Below are 23,683 nucleotides of genomic sequence, written 5' to 3' on the forward strand. Positions count from 1 at the left end.
ATATTCCCACAACCACCCATGAGACCAACCTCTTCCACTTTCCAGTTCACAACATACATGTGACACTGTTGTCACACTTTTTCCTGTACATCAGCTTAGCCCTAACAATCCTAATATTAATTCCCTTCTTCCTACTAATTTTCTGCCTAAATGTTGCTAATCAACTTTTCTTCCTATCCTTATGCAGTCTTAAGGAAACCCAGCCCACTTTCTCTCGCCATCCTTTTTCTCTTCCATTCTCTTCCAACCACTCCTCCTTCCCAGTGCAAGCACAATGGGGTTTCCCTCCTTGATGTCAGTTCCTCTACAAACCCTGCACAGTGTTCAGGCACTGACACAGCTCTGCAATGCTGACTAGACATCTGTTGTTTCAGTTCCCATCCCATTATTTCTGCTTTGGCTTTTACTCTCTGCAATCACAACCTGAATATAGTCTGCCTGGGATGAGTTAGAAGTAAAAGGGATGAAAGTGAAACTTATTTTCTCACCTGAAAATAAGGGCTCATCTTTTCCCTATCTATTCCAGGCCAATTTCACTCTGCAATAACACACCATGGCAGTGACAGTTCAAAGTCTTAAACCCAAAGTCCTCTCTGTTGTTGTTTTGCTGATTTACATGCACACCTTTCACTTGCTGGCCATTCCCTGCCCTCGGCCCCACCTTTGGCCATGGGCTAACCTGTAAGAGCACCATGCTCCATAGACTTTTTAAAACAGTGTCTAATAAATTTATATGAGATTAATATTCTTGTCCAGGCTTTTATCTCATATCTTGATCACTTGCCTACAAAATCTAAACAGCACTCGGGCAGCTGGCACAGCAATAGTCTTTGTCTCATCATTTCCTTATTTTCTGTTGTCTCCTCATCCATCCAGCAACCTCAATACAAGAAAATAGGTGGCTCTTTTTATTGCAGACTATTAAATACTGATTTGTTCAATGTAGTCAAATCATCAATGAAACATCCAACTTTAAAATTTTAAATTTTAATGAAATTAACTGAATGTTTATTTCACACACATTTTTGCATATAACATGTAACTTCTGTGCTTTGTCTAAACATTTATCTTGGATATCAGTGACATAATGAGTATGGGATAATATTTAGAAGGCTTCTAATATATAAATATCTCTAATCCCAGGACTATCCAGTAAGACCTACAGACACTGTTCCATTACAACATCTTACTGCTTGAAGTGCCTGAAATACAAATGTCAGTTTCATTTCTCAGTGTTTTTTTAAAAATTAATCATAATACACAAGTTTTCAGAAAAAGTTTTTTAAAAACCCAAGCTAATTATCACGATAAAAATAAGCTTTTGTGATGATGCTTTTCCCCCCAGAAAAGACTAAAACATCTGTTTTATGGAATGACTAATTACTCTTAGGTGGGAAAAAGGATAGCAATAGAGCTCAATGGGAAAAGAACTTTCATGGAAGCAGCTGAACAAGAAGGAAAACTCAAGTCAGCATCTGATGTTGTCTTCTTTTCTGTAAGTGATTTAGGAGTCTCTGAGGAAAAGCTCAGTTCAATATATATCTATGGTTTTTTCTCCCCTCAACATAAAAATCTAGAGCTCAAAACACTGATTTCATGGGAGCCTATCCAACAAATCAGCATCATCACAGAAGGTCCCTAAGACATAGGTCAGTAGAAATTCTGAATCATATCTAAGTGCTGTTGTAGTTCCTCCTTAAAAATAGTTGCAAACAACAGGTTGCTATACAAAAGGTTATTTTATGAGAGAGGCAAGATTTCAGATCAGTCAAAAGAGTATTTGGAAAGGATGCAGCTAAATTCTTAAAAGCTCTCTTACATTAGCTTTATTTCAAACACGCACAAAGTTCAATGTCAGCGCTGTCTAGCCAATAAATCAAATTGGTAGACGAGACTTGTTTGGACTAGCAATGAAAAGTTAGAAGGGATTCTCCAAGAAAGCCACAAAGCAGCTCATTTAAGGTCAATTTAACGGTATTATTCTGTTTTTCTTCCAGCCCCGACATAAGATTTCAGTACCTCAAAGGAAATTGTAAGAGTATCTATTTGCATTCCCCCAAGGTGATTGGCATTTCACCACCAATTAGTTCAAAATTACACTGTTACTAGTGTGCAATAAAAACAACACCTTTCATCTTTCTTACATAGGTAAGGATACCTTCAGAGCCAATAACTTTGATCAAGTAAGTATTTTTGATCCTACCCCACCCGTCTCTTTGGATTCAGGAAAACTAATAGCTGAAGGCAACTTTTTTCTTTTAATATAAAAAAGTCCCAGCTTTATTTTTCAACTGTAGGAGTGATGTGGGTACTGAAATATAATACACTGGAAACAAACATTTTCCCAAAGCCCAGTATCTCTTCAATAGATAAAAATACTAGTGTAGATAACACAATCAAACTTTCCCCTCCCTCCTCCTCCGATTTTCAGTTAGACACTGCAGACACCTGAGGAGGAAGAAAATTAGTTCCGACAAAGAAGATCTACAGTTTCACAAATAGATTTATTTTCAAATATGAAAAGCTTTACAATCATCAAGTATCACTTAAGCCTCTGCTCTGGTCTTCTTCATTTTAATCAAAATTCAACTCTTTAGTTATACATATAAATAAAGTACATATTTCAGAGCACTTTACTGGAAACCTGCCCAGCAGGGTTACTTGAGCACTATGGATTCCCACCACCAACATGGTGGAAGAGTTGCAACAGCCAAGGCAGAGGACATGTGTAGCTGAATATATCCACTGTGATATAGCCACAAAGTGACAATCTGTGTGCTAAAACACAGACTATGGCCTCTAACATCACAGCACGACACTTACTGATGTAATTAGCAACACCCCCATTTATATACACTTTTTAAAATGCAATAAACATGGTAAATATGACCCTTCATAGTTCTGGCAATAATGTCAATGCTTCTGGTGTAATTCGTATGTATTAGAAAGATTTCTGGAAGAGGAAATGGTTTCCATGCTCGCCTAATAAGAACTGAGCTTAAATTTACTGAAGTAACTACTACAAAAATCCTGCAAAGTATCTTCTTGCACATATAACATTTTGCCCCAACTACATGCTATATGCAAGTTCATATTTTCATTTACTTTTCAGCTCATGTCTATTACTTTTCCCTGTACACCAACCTAGGGGTTTTCAAGCATTCCTTTTGGGGTGTCAATGCCATTCCCTCAGCATTGGAAACAGTGGGAATCCAGTTCCTCTCCTGTCTCAGGACATTTAAGCCCCATGTCTTTCATTGCTCAAGAGCAGGCTGGTGAGTGCTCCATGGAATATGGCTGGGCTGCAGTTCCACCTTTCACTGAATACCAAGCCATGTGCTGAAAGCAAATCCAGTCTCTTGGCTGGTGTTAGGGGAGTTCCCAGAAAACATCCTAAATCCATACCCAGTTAGTAGGCACCTACAAACAGCCTAGGTTGATGTTTAGGGGTGCTCCCAGCACACATCCTAAACATATACCCAGTTAGGAGGCACCTACAAACAGCCTAGGTCCACTCCACAAGTGATATTAAACTGCATTATAAGCAACTGTTGAGAGACTTCTGCAAGAAAAAAGGGCAGCCAAGCATCACCTAAATAATCACATTCCCCAGCTGAACCCTACTTCCAGTAGATTCCTGAATAACTACTGGGTCATTGCTCTGTGTTGTACACAAGCAGAATCACCATGACAACATAAAATATTCAGTAACAAATATTTTACAGTTCCCAGCTAACATCAAACACACAGAATGATTATCATTACCCACCACAGCTTCAAAGACACTCACTGCTGCACCTTTTTGTGTGCCTGTGTGTAAATGCACATACATACAAACGTGTCACTATGAAGATCTGAAAAGGTGAATGTTACTTTTAAACTGAAGCGATGGCTGATTTCAGCACAAAGTCACTACTCCTCCACAAATTTTAAGCACTGGAATAAAGATGACCACCATGATCTCTGCTATCAAAGGTACTTCCCCTGACCAAGCAACTTTGAAAGGAGACTCAATGAGACCTCAGAGAAGGAAAGCTTAAGATATATGACAGAAGACTGAAAAGCAGGAGAGGAAAAAGATAAAATTTTTAAAATTAAGGCTAAAATAAGTCATCATGACACACACATTGTTGTGCTATCATACATGAAAATTCCTTGTTTTCAAAACTGCAGTAATTGCATAAATTATGGATGGATGGCTTATCCATGCAGTTAAAAGCAAGTCAGAAGATTTGTACAACATGATTTCCAGGTTTACAGAACCAATACATTTTCCATAACTGGTGCCTGCCTGTTGCAACACTTCTTTCTATTCTAAGTCAAAACTTCATACTTTACTTCATACTTCATGTTTTTTTAAACACTTCATAACAGAAACACCTTATCAAGAAATGCAAGATTTTAAGACTAAATACAGGAAGTCTAAAAACATTCTTGTAATTATTATTTTTCATTACTTATTAATAGAATGTTTTTATTTATTAAATTCACCAAATAACTCCTAGAATATAAAGGAGTGCTCTGATTTTTAATGGATTACTATTAAAGATTTTGAATAACAATCAACTGAAACACAAAAAATCCTCCAAATTAAGAACAAAAACTCATATTGCAGAAGTCAAGCCTCTTGCTAATATAAGTTAATTGTCCTTCAAACGAGGCTGAAATAGAGTAATTTACCAATCCAAGTTATTTTGCAGTAAGGCTTGTGGGTCTGGACAACTACTCAATTGCTCTCTCAGGCTCAGAACATTCCCACATTAGAGAGCTGATGAACAATTCAAAAACAAAACCAAAGCAAACCACACATACAAGAGCCAATCTTGGAAAACCTGGTGAGGAAACGTACACCTGTAACATTTGTTACAGGCTAAGATGTTGAAATTTTCTGTTTTGAGAGAAGAGGTTGACCAACAGTGAGACTCCTGACCAGAACCACTCTACTCTAAATACTGTATCTGAAGCAGTACCATTACAGGTATAGCATACATACCATTAAGCTTCCTCTGAATTGCTTCTTCCTCTAAAGTGATGATATACATCTGCTCATCTAGGTCTTCCAGGATCTGTATTTAGAACCAGAAACATGAACTGAGTATCAGGGACACTTGTCTTCCTGACTGAACTTACATAATTAGATTGACTTTGCTCCTGTTACCTGTACTGTAAATATACACTCTACAACTTTACAAAAGTGACACAAATAAGAACTTCACAGATTATACAGTTCTGTTACACAATTGTATCTTTACTGTAAGCAAAGTTTTTATTTCAAGTTAAGGCTTTTATGTTCAGTTTCAATCTAAAGAGACAGAACTGTGTGTCTGACCTACATTCAAATCATATCAACCTTCACACCCAATTTAAACAAAAATAACTAAAGATTTTGAAAAATTGTATTAAAAAGCAACTTTCCACATGACCCAGTATTTCATGAGAATATAAATTGCTATTGGAAGCTAAAACCAAATAAATGAAGTTGATCTACCTCAGCTACCAGGTGCTTTGAGACTAAAGATAAAAATAGTAGGTATTTTCTTTGTATTTTCAGGGTTGAACTGACTAATGAACAGGAAAACAAGATCTAACTGCACCCAAATATTAGTAAATACAAACCAGGACATGTGACACCCAAGTCACGAGAGCATTTGTATGTGGTACAAACTTCTCCCTTCCTTCACAGCATTCAGAACATGAACCAAGGAGCATCTGTGTGTAACAAGCTCTTAAAGATGACAACTACCCACATTTCACCCACCTGTGTGTACCCCAGGTACCCTTTTTGTTATTCAGACTTTGTTTGCTCTTGTGTTCTTTGCTACTGAACTCAGAATATGCCCACACTTTTCAGGCACTGATAAAACACACCAGGAAATATTGGTAATAAATAATATTAGTAGCATTGAGATAAATTGAAAAATCAGAGGAAGTCTGTATTATCATAAGAAAAACTTTGTAACGAAACATGTGGAGTTCTAACTTTTTTTTTTTGGTCAGGGTTGGGATTAAATGCATGAGACTGTATTTGTTTGGATTCAGATGTTTATTAGTTCTTATCTATATTACATTTCACAAACTTTGAGTTCTACAGTACTTCACTTTAACAAACTAGAAACGGAGTTGTATCTCTCTCTATAAGGTTTTTTATGGATAAATTGTCTAATTAAGAAATTACACAAATTATTTTTACTTTTAACTTAATAACTCGTGGCCTGCAATATGGATTTTTTTATCTAATTACACAATACTAGTTAAACTTATGAAGAAGAAGGACTAGCTTCTGTCTTAAAACTTTCATTTTCTTTTATATATATTACTATATTTTAAAAGTTTAAACTAAGTTTTCTATTATGTGATATTACACACTTTTATTCAAACTACACACTCAATCTTAGTTCTATCATTCAATTTTGGATGCCTTCTCTATGGTCTCAGGTCAAATGTAGTGCTCTCTTGGGGGTCAGTGCCTGTCAGCACAGAAAGTCTAAAATTCTCAGTAACCAGAGTCCCAACAGAAACAGGCTTTTGTGCCTGGAACGTGAAATAAGTACATAAATATTGGTTATAGAAACTCTGATGAACTGAAGAGTTCTGTCGACATGTAAGCATTCTAGAAGAAAGTACCCAAATACCATTCCACCTTCTCACAGGTAGCACAGGAGGACAAAACTGGGCAGCACAGGAGGACAAAACCGGGCAGCACAGGAGGACAAAACCGGGCAGCACAGGAGGACAGAACCGGGCAGCACAGGAGGACAAAACCGGGCAGCACAGGAGGACAGAACCGGGCAGCACAGGAGGACAGAACCGGGCAGCACAGGAGGACAGAACCGGGCAGCACAGGAGGACAAAACCGGGCAGCACAGGAGGACAAAACCGGGCAGCACAGGAGGACAAAACCGGGCAGCACAGGAGGACAAAACCAGGCAGCACTTACTGTCGGCTTCACCAGCAACTGACCCATTACTGTAAACATCCGCGAGAGCCCCACTGGTGTGCACACTGCAGGGGAAGGAAGAGCATGCAAAACAGTCATTAGTAAGTCAAAGACTAGGTATTTTTATTTGGATGCTAAGTGTGCTATTCCACATATAAGCAATTTTTGGTTTTGAAAAGAACTGCAAGAGCTTAAAGCTTCGACGTGAACGTTTAAGCACATTTCAATCATACAGATTTTGAACAAGACAAGCATCTCTCCCCTCCCAAGACCTTAACTGTGGCTTTTTTTGTCAACAAGGACCACCATATGATCAGAGATCTTGAACTTGCTCAACTAATTATTTATTTATTCAAAGCATGTGGCACCAGAGGCTATGTCTTCACTAGTAAACTCAGAAGTGCCAGGATGCATTCCTGGGCTTTAAGATTGGATTGCCTATACCAGTAAATTGTTAGAACTATTCCTGGCATTACTTGCCCTGGGCCAGTTAACACTTCCCCAAATGATTCTCAGTGTAGCTCTGGAATTGAGGCAGCCCAGGGACCATGACCACGAGCCACAGCTGCACAGACACCTGCCAACTGCAATATCCTGGATGGAGTGACACTGGTTGGCCACAGCACTAGAGAACATCCTGGGCATGGTTCATCTTTTAGCACAGGTGTAGCTGCAAGGCCAAGAGATCTGAAGCTGCTTTGCTCTGCTGAAAGTTATCCTTGAACTTCCATTGATAGTAGGCTCAGCTACCAAACTTTAGATTATTTTCTGTGAAATAACAACGGGCCCTTTCTGATCCTAGCCTGTGACGGTTTTCAGGGATGATGCGTATGTGCTTCTTGAGAGAAAGGCTCAACCATGATAATAGAAAATTATTAGTAGAAAACAACAGTTTAGGGAAAACTGCCTTCAAATACTGAAATGTGTCAGAGATGAAACAATTCATAACAATATGGATGATATGAACATCTATAGTTTCCATCATAATAAAGCGTTGTTGCCAAAAAAAAAAAAAACAAGACAAGATTTTATTGTGAGGATTGCATTTATTTTTATTAATTAGTGTTTCACTGTAGCTACTGAGTGTTAGAATAAAAAACCAAGAGTATTCAAAAATCTGACTTAAGTTAGTCTGCCTTTACTGCAGAAGAATCCTGCAGGAAAAGGAGAAAAGATAAAGTAATGCTCCAAATCACCACTGCAATAGGCTTTACTCAAACACTGCTTCAGCAATTAAACCAGCTGAAGATCTAAAGTTCTGTCCCAGCAGCTGCCCCACTGCTGTATACTGCCCTTTCAGCTACACAGGACTAACAGATTGGAGGGCCTTCACCTCAGTGATTTGCTTAAGTTACACATTTCCAAAATATGGCATTTAATCGCAATGATTTCAGTGAACTGGTTTACAACAGCCCCAGCACAGAGGCTGAGTTTTCAGCTCTGCTGAAGCAAACTGCAGGGCAGATTTTAAGTTTTGCAAACCAACTTCCTATTAAAGTGTTCAGCACCTCTGTGAATGCCGCTCTGGAAGAGCCTGCGCAAGATGTTGAGAAGCCCATTGTTTAATCCTCCCACCTTCCTCCAAAGTGGGTTTGAGAATCTGCACATACAGAGAACCTAAGGAGACTCACCGAGGTCTCTTTCATAGATCTGTTTATAGGATATCACAAATTATCATTCCCCACCCTTTCTCCACCGTGACAGCCCCATGTAAGCTTTGAACCTGTCAAGCTTGGAGAATAGATGAAACCATAGTAATCTAAAAAGGGAGATCTTCTGTCCCTCTCAGTAAGTTTCTAGAAATTATTCAAGGAGGGGGCTGAGACTATAAGTGGGATTTTGAGCCTTCCATCGTGTTTCTTATCCCACTAAACTTGGATGACTGAACTCTGGTTAGGAGCAGTGTAAGGTTGGGTTTTTACTGCATTTGTTTCGGATGCAGTTGTGTAACTGACCTGCAGACTGGCCAGAGACCAGCTGTGTGATTATGAAAGCTGGCTGCACTGTCTTCCAACTCCTGCCTATACAGCAACATTTTCAATTACAAAAGGAAGAATGGTAGTTTACTGAATATAGGACAAAATGTTCCAAAATCATTTTCTCACCATACTACCAGCCTCCTGCAGACATTTCATTTAAAATTTGTGCTTTTCTTTGCAGAATGGAGTCCCTATTTTCCAACTACCTGTTTTAACAAGTTATTAGCCAAAATTGGGTGAGTTGTGAAGTTTCTCAAAAATTGAAAATCTAAGGTACCATTTATTTAAACTTCAGAACCCAAACCTAACAAATTCACACCTAAATGTAAATTTAATCAGAACAAGAAAATCCCACTCTACTTTCACAACCAAAAAGTTTCCTTTAACCATAAAAAAAGTTGAACACAATACACAAAAAAATCCCCCACCATAATAACATTCATCTTTTGGAATAATGAGGAAAATACTCACACAGCAGTAACAAGCATCCCATCAGTGATATACAGGAATATAAATACGGGAGGTAGAATTCCCAGAGGTCTGTAAAGAAAACATTGAGCACAGCTTTAGCTAATTACCAAGAGGCTACTTATGTCACAGAATTTAACATCAAAATGGTGCTAACTGAATTAAGACACCTTCTTCACAACCTGTGGAATACTCACATAGCATGTACTAGAAATACATTTAACTGGAAACACGCATTTCTGTATTTACAATGGAACTGGGTGAAGGTTCTTTTACATTCCATACCATATAAAGACTCCATACTGGCAGCATCATTGTCTATGAGTGCTGAAGCCACCCATACAATTCCAAGGATAAGCAGTGCAAGAAGAATGAGCATTACAAGGGTTTCCAAAATCCTTGCTCTGATGCCCTGTGGGCAGAAGAGGGGAGAGGGAGGAAAAAAACACAGCCAAGAAGTTTGAATCAGGTATTTTCAAACGCTTTTAAAACTACAAGTAAACAGCAGATCTTTCTTCCTAAATACATACTCACATTTTATCATGTAGACAAAAGCATAACATGTAATGTACATTTAAAAGGTAGTGCATAAAAAAGGAAGTACTTATGGCTTTATAGTGCCCAGATTGCATTTTTCCCCTTAAACCCATAGAAAAACGTTTTAAATTGCATATGACTTACAGTTCTCATTAATCTCATTATTCCATAAAGTACTCTTTATACCATATGATTTTGTTCGAGCATTTTTAAAAGATGGATTACTTTTCTAATACTTTCAGCAAAGAAAGTGGATTAGCAAATTTTTATCTATGATTCCAATCAAGGGAATGGAAAGCCAATTATGGCAAATAGCCAAATGGCCCGGCAAGCATTAAACCCTGCGCAGGTACAATGCAGCAATTCCCTGAAAATCGCTGGGCAGCCGTCAGTCTGCGGAGCCCTCCAGCGCTCGGCTGCGGAACTGCCGCTCCCCGCTCCCGCCCGGCCGCGGCTCCCAGCCCGTGCCCGGCGCGCAGCTCCGCAAGGCCACGGACCGCCGCGCCTGCTCGAGTGGAACAACTGCTCCGCCAGCTGATTCGCAAATATGTATACACCAAATAACACACACAAAAAATTCAGATTTACTTCTTACTGGTATCACTCATTTAACTAATTTGGACTAATAGAGTGATTGGGATCCTTTCTTCAAGCATCCGGGTCATTAAGGAACCATCAGACTGATATTTAAATAATAATTTTACTTTTTTTTTTTTCTTTGTTTGCCAGTATACATCTCCACAAGCAAATCCAACTTCTTTTTCATACAGGTTCACCCCAGCTTGGGGATATTTCATTACAAAAACTACTTGATAGTTAAAAGCAGAAAATTTGTTTTACTTTATTATTTTTTCTATTTTTATCACATCTTCCCTTGCTGCTTAAGTAGGGGTTTACTTAAGGGTAATTTTTATATGACATTTACCCTGAAAATTATGTTCTCTACATAATCATGGCATCCAACCATGAACGAGGACCCCAAGCATCCTAACCATGAGCACTGATCTCTTGTTCCTCTCCTCCACCAATCCTCTGCAGAACAGGAAGATTACCACTGACAACTCACTCCATTCTGCTCAGGGCAGAAAAATTTTTATATTGCACAGCACACACACACTAGGATTCACACTCATTTAAATATAGTGAAATCTTAATACTTTAAAGAACTTCAGTCAAGTGATAAATAGAAATATTCTGTCATAGACACTAATGAATACTTGGTAATGGTCCAGGATAAAAAAGAAATTAAGACACTTAAAGCACATAGGTAAATACTTAATCTCAATTAGGCACCCATAAGATTGTGCCCTATGAAAACATTAATGTTCCAGGCACATTAGTTCATACTTACATTAGAGTACCTGCCAAATAGCTGCTATTTGAAAAGACTGAAAGGTACAGAATTTTCCCCCCTGTGCACATGGAGAAAACCTCTGGAGAATCACAGAATAATTGAGGTTGGCAAGGACCTCCAGAGGTCACCTGGTCCACCCCCCCTGCTCAAGCAGAGACACCTAAAGCTGGTTGCTCAGGAATCTTTTGAGTACCTCCAAGCTTGGAGACTCCAAAACCTCTCTGGACAACCTCTGGCTTCATTTTCAGTAAGACAAGCTGCCCCCTGGAGTACTTCTATTTTAAGGCAGTCAAATTTTCATTTGACATTTACTTTTCATTGGCCAAATAATGCTGGGATCCGGATTAAGTTGGAGAAGTAAAAAAAAAAAAAAAAAAAAAGTCGCAATATACACAAAATTAAGCTCGAAATTATAAAATTAAGTGGACAATGGAAATGCATATTAAGGTGGTGGGCTTTCATGCACTCACTGCTGTACTGCTGTACACTATGAATACTGCTACAACTTCAGGTTACATTTCTGTGCATGAGGGGAAAAGGGTGGGAAAAAAATAAGGGAAGCAAGAAGACCTGGAAAAATATATTCCTTTTCAAAAAATCTTGTCTAACACAAAGCCTACTATTAGAAAGACTATTTGCCACTCTTAAGATTAGAAAATTTGAATCTGTAACCAGGACACATTTTCATCAATGGAAACAGATGAAGTTATACAAAGCATGGCTGGTTCTTCAAACAGTCCCTGAAGATATATAAAAAAAAAAAAAAAAAAAGGAGTGACATGAACAGAGAGAAGGGGCTCAGAAAGCACCCTCACTTTTGTATTCACTAGGGTTATTCCTACTCTCCAGGGACATGCAGAGAAGAGGGCAGGCTTCCCTCCAGAGAAGAGGGAAGGCTGTGTACACCAAGAGGGAGAAAGAGATGAACTGGACCATGAAGAGCAAAATTATAAAACTAATTCATGCTTAAAAGAAAGGCAGAAGTGTCAAAAAGAGTCTGATCTTTGGTCTTCAATTCATACCTAAACTTCTCTGCATGTCAGTAAAGGAGAGGGACACGTTTCCAAAATGGACTAAGGATCAGTGTTTAGGAAGCATGAACACCTGCCAGTTTGAAGGAAGACAGTACTTCTCTTTCTCAAGTGATTTTTGTTTTAGTAGCTCTCCTCTTTGAAGTCTTTTTCCATGAAGGTATCTAGAATAAAGTACCAGCTGTCATTGCACTATAAGCCCATAACAACATCTCTGGTAACTGCTGAGCAGGAAAACAAAACACACCCAACACCTTACAAATTCTTCCAGCCGAGTTTCAGATTATTCATAAAGCAAAAGCCACTCCTGAAAGTCAATGCCCTGCATGGTTCCCTACTGTTCCTAAGCAGAAGTCTGACACCTTACAGACTGACTGACACATTAAAGGAGTCTCTTGTGGAAGAGGAAAAAAATATGATAAACAAAATTTTGGAAGCAAATTACTATAATCTAATAGAAACTAATTTAACTGTTTATCAAGAGAATTGGGTAAAATAACTGACAGATTATACCCTCAAACCCCCCACCTCTTTTTTTTTTTAACTTCAAAGTTTCACAGCTTATAAGTCCACAGATCACCTACACTTTCACTCACAGCATATTTTCAAAATCCACCTAGTTCTTTAACATGAGCACTTAACCAAGTGAAGTATTTTATTAAAGGAAAGATATTTAACACATCAATCCCAGCAGACTGCAACTTGCCAGGAGCTCAGTGATATCTGTCATCTTCTCTCTGCACTAATGGGGGGAGTGGAAAAAAAAAAAGAGCATTTGAAGCTCTCAATGCCTACAAATAAAAGCTGTCCTACAAACACATTCTAAGGATCTTGTGGTTTGTACAGCCTTAGCGATATCTGACTCTCAGACTTCTAATTCTTTAAAATTCAATTGTCAAGACAATCAGAAGTTTTTATAGCTTAATCCTGAGCTACTTATACTGCCTGGAGCACCAGGCCTATGGGTTAATGTTTCCAGAAAAGCCTAATTTTATCAGGAAAGGTTTTAATTATTTTTCAAGTGTTCGGACAAATTTTTAATTGCTACTCCGTATCATCAAAATGTTACCATGTTTCTTTGCTATTATGATTAACACAGATAAGTCATCCTAGATGACAAATAGCCAAAAGATATTAAAAAACAACACATTGCCAAAAAAGGTAATTCTTCATCTGAAAAACCCAATGAAGTACAAATGGCAATAACAGTCCTGAAGGAATAACAGATGTCATACAAGCAACTCAGCATAATTACCAAGGAAACCACCTCTCCCCTGCAGTATATTTGTGTTGAGGGATGACTATTATGCCATGTATAGCAGGAAAAGTCTTAATGTGTTGTATGTGTCAACACATAACACCTAGAGACTGTTTTTACTTTAGAAGATAACATGTCTGGTGATAGGTCCTTACAGCTTTTCAATAAGGAAAAGGGAATTTTCTTGATAATGGAGACAAAAGTGTTGGGTGTTTTTTTTTTTTTCCCATTTAAAATTCTGTAACTACTTTGAATTATACAAATGTAACAACACAACATTCTTTGCCATTAATCTGGTACCAGTAACAAGTGAAGACCTTGCTTTGTACACTGGCTGTCCACCAGGTTTCAGGCCTCTGACATAACCAGCAGCTGGCACAGGGATCTCTCCTGACTCACAAGGAGAATGCAGAGGCAAGAAACCTCCTGCCTGCTCCTCTCTCCATTAAGAGCCTCATGGAAACTCTGGAAAGTTTAAAAGGAAATCTCTGACAACTGCCATTCTAAGGTAAGACATGCACCATATTCCAGGAAAGACACTGTGGAAGATAATGTGGCACAACCTGGGCCAGAAAATCACAAGTTGCTATTTTTTGGGAAAGAATTAATAAATGAAAGCAATCAAGCAATTTCTTGCCAATTTTTTGCTCTGCCAGTTGTGAGAAGAAACACATTTGGAGGAAAACATTCTTCAGAAATTTAAGCATAGTTTTTAATGCTGTGTAATGCTATATGGATTTTAATATATATATATATAGAGATATTTACCAAGAGTTCTTTTGTTTAAATGACAATGAATGATTAGAAAACCTTTCAGTATGCTATCATCTCTTTTTGCAAGAGGCAAAATTCCTGGTAAAGTGAAAGAACTACAGCCCCATCCTTACTTTAAAAAAAAAGCATTTCTTTGTTGGAATATTACCAGACTATAGAGATTTTGATGAACATATTATTAGCTCCTATAAAATTGACATTTTTGGATCTACATTGCTCATGCAGGGCATGGAATGGCTTTTACTAATTCAACATTTTAATCTGGTTGCAAATTGTGCTGGAAAAAAATAATAAAACTCCCTATCATCAATGAAATAAAAATTATATGTTACACACAAAACCAGAGAGTACTAACTAAGTTTCTATGGTGCTGAATATGTCAACACAGTTCTTCTTGGACATCTTGACCTCTTGCAAAGTAGGTAAACACCACTTTTTACACTATGCCCTGACCCATGGGGAAAGCCTGGGAAACATTTCTGCAATCATGGCACATTTAAAGTACACACGACACCCATTGTTCTCACGTGACAGAAAGGAGTCTTAGTAACCTCAAGATTTGTTCAGTGAGGGGCTGATGGCAACAAACACACATGATAACATCTGCAGGAGAAGTGGAGGCACTAAAAAAGGGAGAATTACACTGGGTATGAGGTTGGGGATGTTATATATTAACCCCAATTACATTTTTAGCATGTGACACCCCCTCTTTCTCAATTTGTTAGCATTAGTGAAGAGATGAGTGTCAAGCATTTCACCCCTTTCTATGGTTTGACATCAGACTTGGAGCAATCTTTGCTGTGACCTATTCAAGGCAGTCCACAAACAAGTTTTTAATAAGTAAAGGAGAACACTTTTGCATCAGGCAACATTAAACACATTCTACATTTAGCACACTGATATTTAGTCAAGGGGTCATTACCTCACGAGACTACACAAATTACTAAGTCAAAAACAGATGCTGCAGTTTTAGGAAAACTCAGCTCATTTTAAAAATGTAGCTGATAATAATTCAGAACCTTCATGAAGCAAGCTAAGAAAATTTAAATCAAAAATTAATATATTCAGGCATCAGATTCAAGAAGTAGGGGAAAAAGAAAACCAACATTTCCTTGCCCATACAAGAATCAAATACTTCACACTATAACTAGCACTATCTTCTCCTACACCACCTCTTCCCTCACAGAACCTTCACAGCCTATAGGGATTTTAAGATTAAAATGAGCACTTTTCACCACAAGTATAGTTTAAAGCTTATATTTATTTTCCATGCAATACAAACATCAAAAAATCAGTCATAAAACATTCCCAGCAACTTTCAGCTGATTTTTCTGTTAGTATCTTTTCTCAAATGGTTTCACAGTTGTTACCATGCTGTCAATGGAGCAAGAATAGGCAGCCAAAATACTGAACCCTATCAAACCTAACAGCCACACAGGTTAAGTAATAAAATGCAGAAAATTCTGAAAAATTGGAAAAAATAAAGTTTTCTTTGAAAAAAAAAAACCAAAATTATTTCTTTGGGTACTGGCTAAAGACATGTAACAATAGGCATTAGAGTTATGCCTGCTAAGTTGGAAGTGAAGGACCAAAAATCCCCCAAGTAGAGCTCAAGTAAAAGATGTCTTTACTTAATAGCTTGGGGAGGAGGCCATCTATTCAGGATCCAGTACACTCACTGCAGTGACTCCTCTGCCAAAGAAAACTTATGCTCCCTTCTTCAGTGTCCCAGAGGAGCATCCAAACCACAATGCTATAGCATGGTTTGGGGCCCATACCCATCAAACATTCCTGTTGACACCACTGCATACAAATAATTCAGTGAAATAACCTAAGCACCAAGATGGACTCCTTGCAGACTTGGGTCCTTGGGACCAGAATAAAAAACAGTTTTTTCTCCCTTTTTCCCTAGGATCTATCTAATTATCCAGTGCAAGATGGAATCCAGTGAGAATGATAAGGTGGGATTCATTTATTGCCTAGCAGTTAAGGTGCTGTTTCAAATACATGGATTGAAATAACTCAAGCAAGCAGCTGGCTCTTCCATATTAGGCATCACTCTTGTAAGTTTAACAGAGAAATAGTACATATGAAGTATTATTGCTTACAAATTTTTTATCAGAATACCAAATACATACCAATTTCTTAAAATGAGGAAAAGCTAGACAGTATAGCAGCCAAAATGCAAGCGGACACTAACTGGAATAAAATCATCACAACCTACAGCTGTCAGATGCACACGAATACCCTGCTGCAGCTCGCCCTAAAAGGGATGGATGCAGATCTGTGGACATCCAACCCAAACCTTCTGGGGAGAACGGAAATGAGAAATGAAAGGATAATCACAGTAAAATGGTCACTGTTCCAGTTCCCTTTCCCCTACAAGTTTGCTCTGTTGTTCCATTCACTAGCCCAGCTCTCACTATTAGCTCTCAGATGATCCACTCCCTCCACCTACCAAGTTTCCCAGACTTTCCAATGCCACCTGCAACAACACCATGGGAGCTGTGGGATTTCTGACACTATGAATCTCCCTCTAATCATTTACTTTTGGATCAGAAAGAATCTTTCCTGCTAGACTAGCCTGATAGGAAGATAAATAGATGTTTTCCAACTTCTTTGTAGCTTGGCAGAGCATTAAGATAAGTAACGTTAAGTATAAAGAAAGATTTGGAATTTGTGATTGTGCTTCTGGCAGAATGAAACCCTGAAGACAGTTACCAAAAGCAAATGACATGTACAAGCACAAAGGTCACTTTTAAAGTTCTAAAATAAGTAAAGAAAACAAAAGTAAATCCCCTGAAGTCATGTCTATTACTAATGCCCTGATAGGGTGAATAAGCTCAAGAAGAAAGCACACTTCTAGGAACTGGTCAAAGCACCAGAATGCTGGGAGTTCCTATTAATAAGCTGGGAAACTCTTGAAAAAGGCAGCAAAAAAAAAAAAAAAAACAGGGATGGGAAAAAGTCTTTGGTTCTCCCTCCTCCCCCTCCTTTGTAAATAAAATTGTTGTCTGTCTCACAAATTTTCACTACAGATGTGTAAGCTCCTTCCTTGTAAGTTCAGAATAAGCGATTACAAATATAGAGCAATTCATAATGTAAAGTAATTTCAATAATACTAAGTAATACAGACGACAGGTCTAAACATCACATGGTTATCAGTATCAAAAACCCACTGCTTTCAGAGAAGGAATGAAAAGATGTTTTCCTAAACATTAGGAAAATGTTTATTGCCTTTCTATGATTAAGACAATTATATTAAACCTTTCAACTATTAAGACAAAATACCCTGGAAATTTTCTTCTGTGAATTGAAATTGCAATTATAGTAAATCTGTAAATTATTTTTAAATTTTATTATAAAGCAACACAAGTGTTTAAATAGATTTAAAATAGAGACAAAGTTTTGCTTGTTCTGAACAGTCACTATTTGATGTCAATGGAGACTCAAATGAAGACACTAACGTGGAAATAGTTAAATATTCAAATCTTAGTAAGATAGTCCTCATGCATAAACAAGCTACTTTTATACAACAAATCACATCCTCCAACTAAAACTAACAGCAAATCTATTTAATGTTTCTGATCATTTATTGAAATAAATCCAAACGCACTGAGATGGGAAGATGCTCACATTGCCTCTTGAAGGCTCTAACTCAGATATGCCAAATTCTTAGAGGCAGCTGCCTGTTTCCATTGACTAAGAAAGGGGTCTGAATCACAGCCATTTCAGGGATCTTGCATGTGTGAATACTTCCTTCCCAAAGGATGGCAAATTTTTCCATGAAACACTTCAGTTTTAAATTAAATTGTTACATGAATTCTATTATAAACTAACAAGTAAAAGAAAAAAAAAAGAAATACATCTCTGGGTTTTTAGATACACAGCTGTCCTTCACCACAAACAGACGGGCCTACAGAGGGCATTAAGAATGCTCTATCCAAACAAAATTTAAAAGCTACTTATTTCTGCCTAAAAATAAGTGCCTTAGGAAGAAAAAAATATTTTAAAAGCCAGTGCTTCAGTTTATATCAGTGATAAACTAAGAGATTCAACCTTAGCATTGGTAACTGTACCATCTGTACACTTTACAAGCAGTAGAATTATTCAACATGTTCAAACATGTTTTAGCATTTTTGCTCATGCAGAACTCTGTAAGCTATTCTAAAACCAAATAAAAACTGTAAAAAAAAAAACCTCAATTTATCCACTAAGAGAGCAGCAAAGGAAAATACTCTCCTCTTATTCCATTTGCAGGCTTCCAGCTACGTGTTAAGGCTCTTAGCTGAAACGGTGGAAATTCTACAAAGCATAAGCATGCAACATTTACAGCACAAACGTGCAAGTTCAGGGCAACGTAGGCGTGGGGAAAGCACAAAAGTTCAGCAATGCAGCCCATTCCTGGCTGGGGTGAGGTGGAATAACTAATGCTCCAGTGCTAGCTTCCAAAAGTGAGTAGTTTTACAGATGCCTCTACCTACTCATAATGTGTCACCTAATGCAGTTTCTCACAGCATGCCAGAGAAGTCAGTCAGAAAACCAGATTTCAAAATAATAACATTTTCTTTGTACAGTATTTTTACCCGAGTATTACTAACAACACTCGGTTCATCTTGTTGTTACTAATATCGGGGTAAAAATACATCATCGGTTCAACTATGAATTTCCATAGCTCAAACACATTAAAACACTGCCAGAACACAAACTAACCTGACACATTTTGATTTTCTATCTACATTACAGAATTGGTCACAGAAAGTAATTATAATCTCAACTCCATTCACAGCTGCAGAAAGGGTGAACCCCTGCCCAGATAACGAAGTGGCAGTGAGGCAGCCAGTGCAGAAAAGCTGTACCAAATAAACTTTACCATCAGCTTATCTCCTGGTAGCCTACTTTTTTGTACCTTACACTGAGGCCTCTTTAAACGAAGTACCATCTAATTTATGGAAGCAACCAACTGACATTTAACTACTTCAATGAAATGGAGCACAGATCACATCTCATCACATCTTGATCCAATGTGTGCAACAACCAAACATCCCCTTATTTCCCCCTCAGCTGTCCCCAGATACAGAACTGTTACTTATATTCAACAAACCACTGATCTCCTATGCTAATATAAAAACAGCAGATTTTTGCATATAATGTCCCCAACTGACTTAAGCAAGAAGTCTTATAAAAACCTGATAAAATATTTTATATAGCTACAAAACCAAATTCACATTAAGCCATTATTCCTCATCTAGCAAGTTTCTCTCTCCTGGCCACTGATTCTTGAATTTCTTTTTACCTCACTCTCAGTGAAACATGGTATGGCCTTAAGCTGAGAGATACATGGATGTTATTTACCTGTCCTGTACAGCCGTTGATCCTAAATGTCTAAATTCAGACATTTAGGGAAAAAAAAAATATGTGTTTTCAAGTCAAGATTTTGAAAAACAAAAAATAACACAACCAGGATTGCCAACCTCTTTTGACTTACTTGTAGTAATTTTCATGCTCTTACAGTCATTGTGAAAGGACAGCAGACATCACTGCAAACAGACGTGACTTTTACAAAGGTATTTTCATTTCACACTAATCTACTGCAGAGTTACAGATTCCAGTCACAGATTCACAAAAGCAAGCCAAACACTCACCAAACTCTAATTTGCTAATACATATACCTGTAAGGCAAGAATATTTTTTTCCTCTTCAGAAGTGCAAGTGAAGGACTTGGTAGTGTAAAGCTGTAATTTGAACATGTTTTCAGAGTTTAGGGCAACACTTGTCAATATTACAAGCCAACAAGTTATACTGAACCTTCTCATCTTCCCTTCCCAGCTGTTCTATAAACTCTTCTCATAGTTAATATTAGATGGGGCTATCCTCTACATGGCAAATTACAAACACATTCTACATTTAGCCATGCACAAGCTGTTTCTGAGACTTTAGTGGAAGCAGCAGCCACAGAAAGGTTCAGGATAGGCACCATCCTTAATGCAAGATTTACATTTAAATAGAGTCCTTAACTCTGCACTTTATATCCTACAGATTATGTTATGGGTTTGTACAACTGTCAGCTAAGTATACTTTTATTTTAATCAGAAGAAGGATAAACCATAATCAAGCTACTTGCCAAATCAAATTCCAGAATCATCAGGATCTGCTTCTAAACAACAACAAACTCTAATAAATTTTAGGTGGTGTCATTTTAAAGGACTCCAGTTTAAAAACTGGACTTCATATCTGAACTTAACATGTTCGTTTATGTTAAAATACAAACCCAAACAGCTGCCTTTGATGTGACTGATTAAACAATTTTTGTCTCTGGTATTACTAATGGAATGAGTAAATGGGTTGTAATATAATCTACAATCATTCAGTTGCACACTGGTAAACATTTCATAGAGATCAGAGCATTAAAGTCTCAGTTCATGCTAAATGACTTTATAGACAAATAAATATGAGCTTAAATGCCAAATAAACATCCACTGTCAACAGGGCACCTCAAGACTATTTGGTGAGCCATACACACAGTGGCCTGTGGGTATTGCAGTCAGGCGTAGAAGTAAGCATAAAGCACAGTCAAATACTGTTTGCAAACAATGTTCAAGAATCTTGAACTCTCCAAATCCATTTTACAGAAAAATCAAGGCAAATTTTAAAAACTAATCTTAATTAGAGGATTTCATATTGGAAAATACTTCCAAGCCACTTATTTTCCAGTTCTTTGCAATATAGGAACAATTTCTTTACAAAGAAATCTGTTTCACATAAGTGAAAAAGTTTCTAAATGTAAATACTTCAAAGCTAACTTTGAACATACTTCCTACATTGTCATGACACACTGTAAAATGTCTTTTACAGTAGTCTACACCTATAGTTGTACCAAAGTTGTACTGGTACAAACAACTAAGTTAGGAGTACAGATTTTCTGTAAGGAAGAATACAGAAATTAGAATTTTCATACCCACCAAGAAATTCACTTTTCACTGTATTTATTCCTTTGTTTAGTTACTTGGAATTTGTACATACAATGCACTGCAACACAATACATCAGAAACTTAAGCTTAGTTCAGTCCTATTTCAAAGTGCAATGAAATAGGAAAAGTCATTGCTATTAATAAAGTGGATCAGACAAAATACTGAGGAGATGGAAGACATACACACTATGGTTGTTCAGCAAGCTAGCAACAGTACAGCCAAAAAAAACAGTTTCAAAATTGTTAATAACAGTATTTTTGCAAAGCTTCATCTTTCACCCTCTCCCCAGAAAAGTAATTTTACTTACAAAACATATTTTTAAAAGAGATGAAGGGAAGAAATCTGCCTTTAAAAGCAGAAACTCCTGCATTTCACTATTTTGTGAGGAACCTGCACTCCCATGTTTTACTTGCAGGGGTTAAAGCTGCAGCTGCTAACACAGGCAGGGCTTTGCAGCCACAACAGCCAAATCTTTCTACAGTAGCAAGCACAACACAATAAATGTTCTGACCACTGGTCCAGCTCACCTGCCTTCAGCATATGAACAAACTGCTACATTTTTAAGTGGTGTTTTTATTAAAATAAACTGAGAATTTGGGAAGAGCCATCAAGGAAAGGCAAGCAGATGGAGAGACTAGCTGACACATAACAATAGCTGGTGAAATATTACTCTTATTTTCTGTAATAAACACCAAGATCAAAACATTACGCAAGTTAAATTTCCTTGAAAGGTTCCCAGCAGGAGTTTTCCTTTTTGTTTGTGCAGTACACGATTTCCTCTCACCCACAAAAAACATACCAAGAATGTGCATGTGCCACTAACACTAAGCAGCACTTCCTTAATCACTCATTTCCAACAATTTATGGATGATCAGTGGCAAAAACGAGCAAAAATAATGAAAGCATGCAATGAAAGCTCATTGAGACAAACCGGCGTGGACTTCCTACTCATTTCTGTGTCTCTTTAAGATGGGGGTCTGATACAAATTAGCCACTGGGAAAAAAGTCATCTGGTCATAAAATACAGTACAGGGTCACTTTTATGTAAGTTTGCCAAAAGGGACATAAACCAGGACAATTTCAAACTGTGACACAGGATAGAAGTATATTAAAAAAATCTTTGTTCCTCCTCCATTGTGCTGTCATGTTGCTCAGCTTTATAGACATTCTGAGCACCAGCTCTGGCCTCTTCGCTTCCACCTGGTCTACCTAATTAATTAAGCAAGGAAGTTACCTCAAATTTTTGTACTATTTGTTTTTATTATCATGCACTTCTTTTGATGTTCCAGGAGTTAACCTCTTAATCCAAAGACTCTGTGTGTTGTGTTCTGAACATTTTGGGATGTCTGGATAATTTGGATAATTGGTCAGGATGTTGCTGTCGCTTATGTTAAACTTTATGCTATGACTACAAGTTCAAAGATCAGTATTAAGGTAATATACTTCATAAAGCCTTTTAAAAACTACATTTGTGATTATGTAATACCTAGTTTTTCCAGTTTCTCACAGTAGTAAATTGCATTATTTGTATTTTCTTAAAAGGAAATTACTCCAAAACATCCTTCTCTTTGTCAGCTTCAAATAAATACAAATTTCCATTGAAGTTACATCAAGAGAAAGGCCATATTTTAAAGGTCAATAAAAGATATGGCAATTATCTCCTCAAAAATGTTTGCCTCCTTCACACAGCAAAACACATGTAATTTTCTATGCAGTCTGTTACCACACTTGGAAACATCAGCACTGTGACCTACTCAACTGTAAATAGCACAATTTTTCTTTTTTTGGAGGGAATGATAAAGAATGAGGTTAATTCTGACATTAAGAAACACTGTTGACAAGTTTGTTTCATAACTACAATCTGAGCACATCAGTGACAAAGAATTAAAATATCATCTAAACAGAAACATAACTTTATGCACAGTCTCTACAAAAGAAGAAAATAACAGAGAAAGATGTAAAACAGTTTTTAATACTGATGCAGGAAATTAAAGTGATATCAGGTACACAAACAGCTCAGTTAACAGCATTGGCTAAGTTGCCAATTATGATTCAAAGTCTTGAAAAATCCAATCCACATGTGCACACAAATGTGTGTGCATGCATACACACGTGGCAGATACACAGACACATACATACATATATATATACACATAAATATATTACACACCTCCAGTACTGGATGGATTATTATTATTGTCCTGACATCAGAACTGTTCAAGTGCCATTCAATGGAAACTAACAAGAGCAAAGAGCAGCATTTAAACTCTTTAGAAGGGCATGCTCAGCCCCCTCAGGCCCAAAATGCCCTTTCTGAATTCACACAGTGGATTTCATGAAAAACTAGCAGAGACTTGGTTTGAACTCCAGTGC

General features: G+C 37.4%; 1 protein-coding gene across 3 annotated transcripts in view; it reads right to left on the bottom strand.

Annotated features, from left to right (window-relative positions):
- The window catches only part of LMBR1 (limb development membrane protein 1), a 71,878-nt gene that overhangs the window by 17,353 nt on the left and 30,842 nt on the right, over positions 1–23,683 (bottom strand). For all 3 annotated transcript variants that reach the window (XM_053955776.1, XM_053955694.1, XM_053955615.1), the window contains 4 exons: positions 9,670–9,796; positions 9,388–9,456; positions 6,938–7,002; positions 4,994–5,066 (listed from right to left, as the gene is read on the bottom strand). In XM_053955776.1, coding sequence (XP_053811751.1) covers positions 4,994–5,066; positions 6,938–7,002; positions 9,388–9,456; positions 9,670–9,796 — 334 coding nt within the window. The remainder of the gene's footprint in view (positions 1–4,993; positions 5,067–6,937; positions 7,003–9,387; positions 9,457–9,669; positions 9,797–23,683) is intronic.

This window comes from Vidua chalybeata, chromosome 1, assembly GCF_026979565.1.
Source record: "Vidua chalybeata isolate OUT-0048 chromosome 1, bVidCha1 merged haplotype, whole genome shotgun sequence".
Taxonomy (NCBI): Eukaryota; Metazoa; Chordata; class Aves; order Passeriformes; family Viduidae; genus Vidua; species Vidua chalybeata.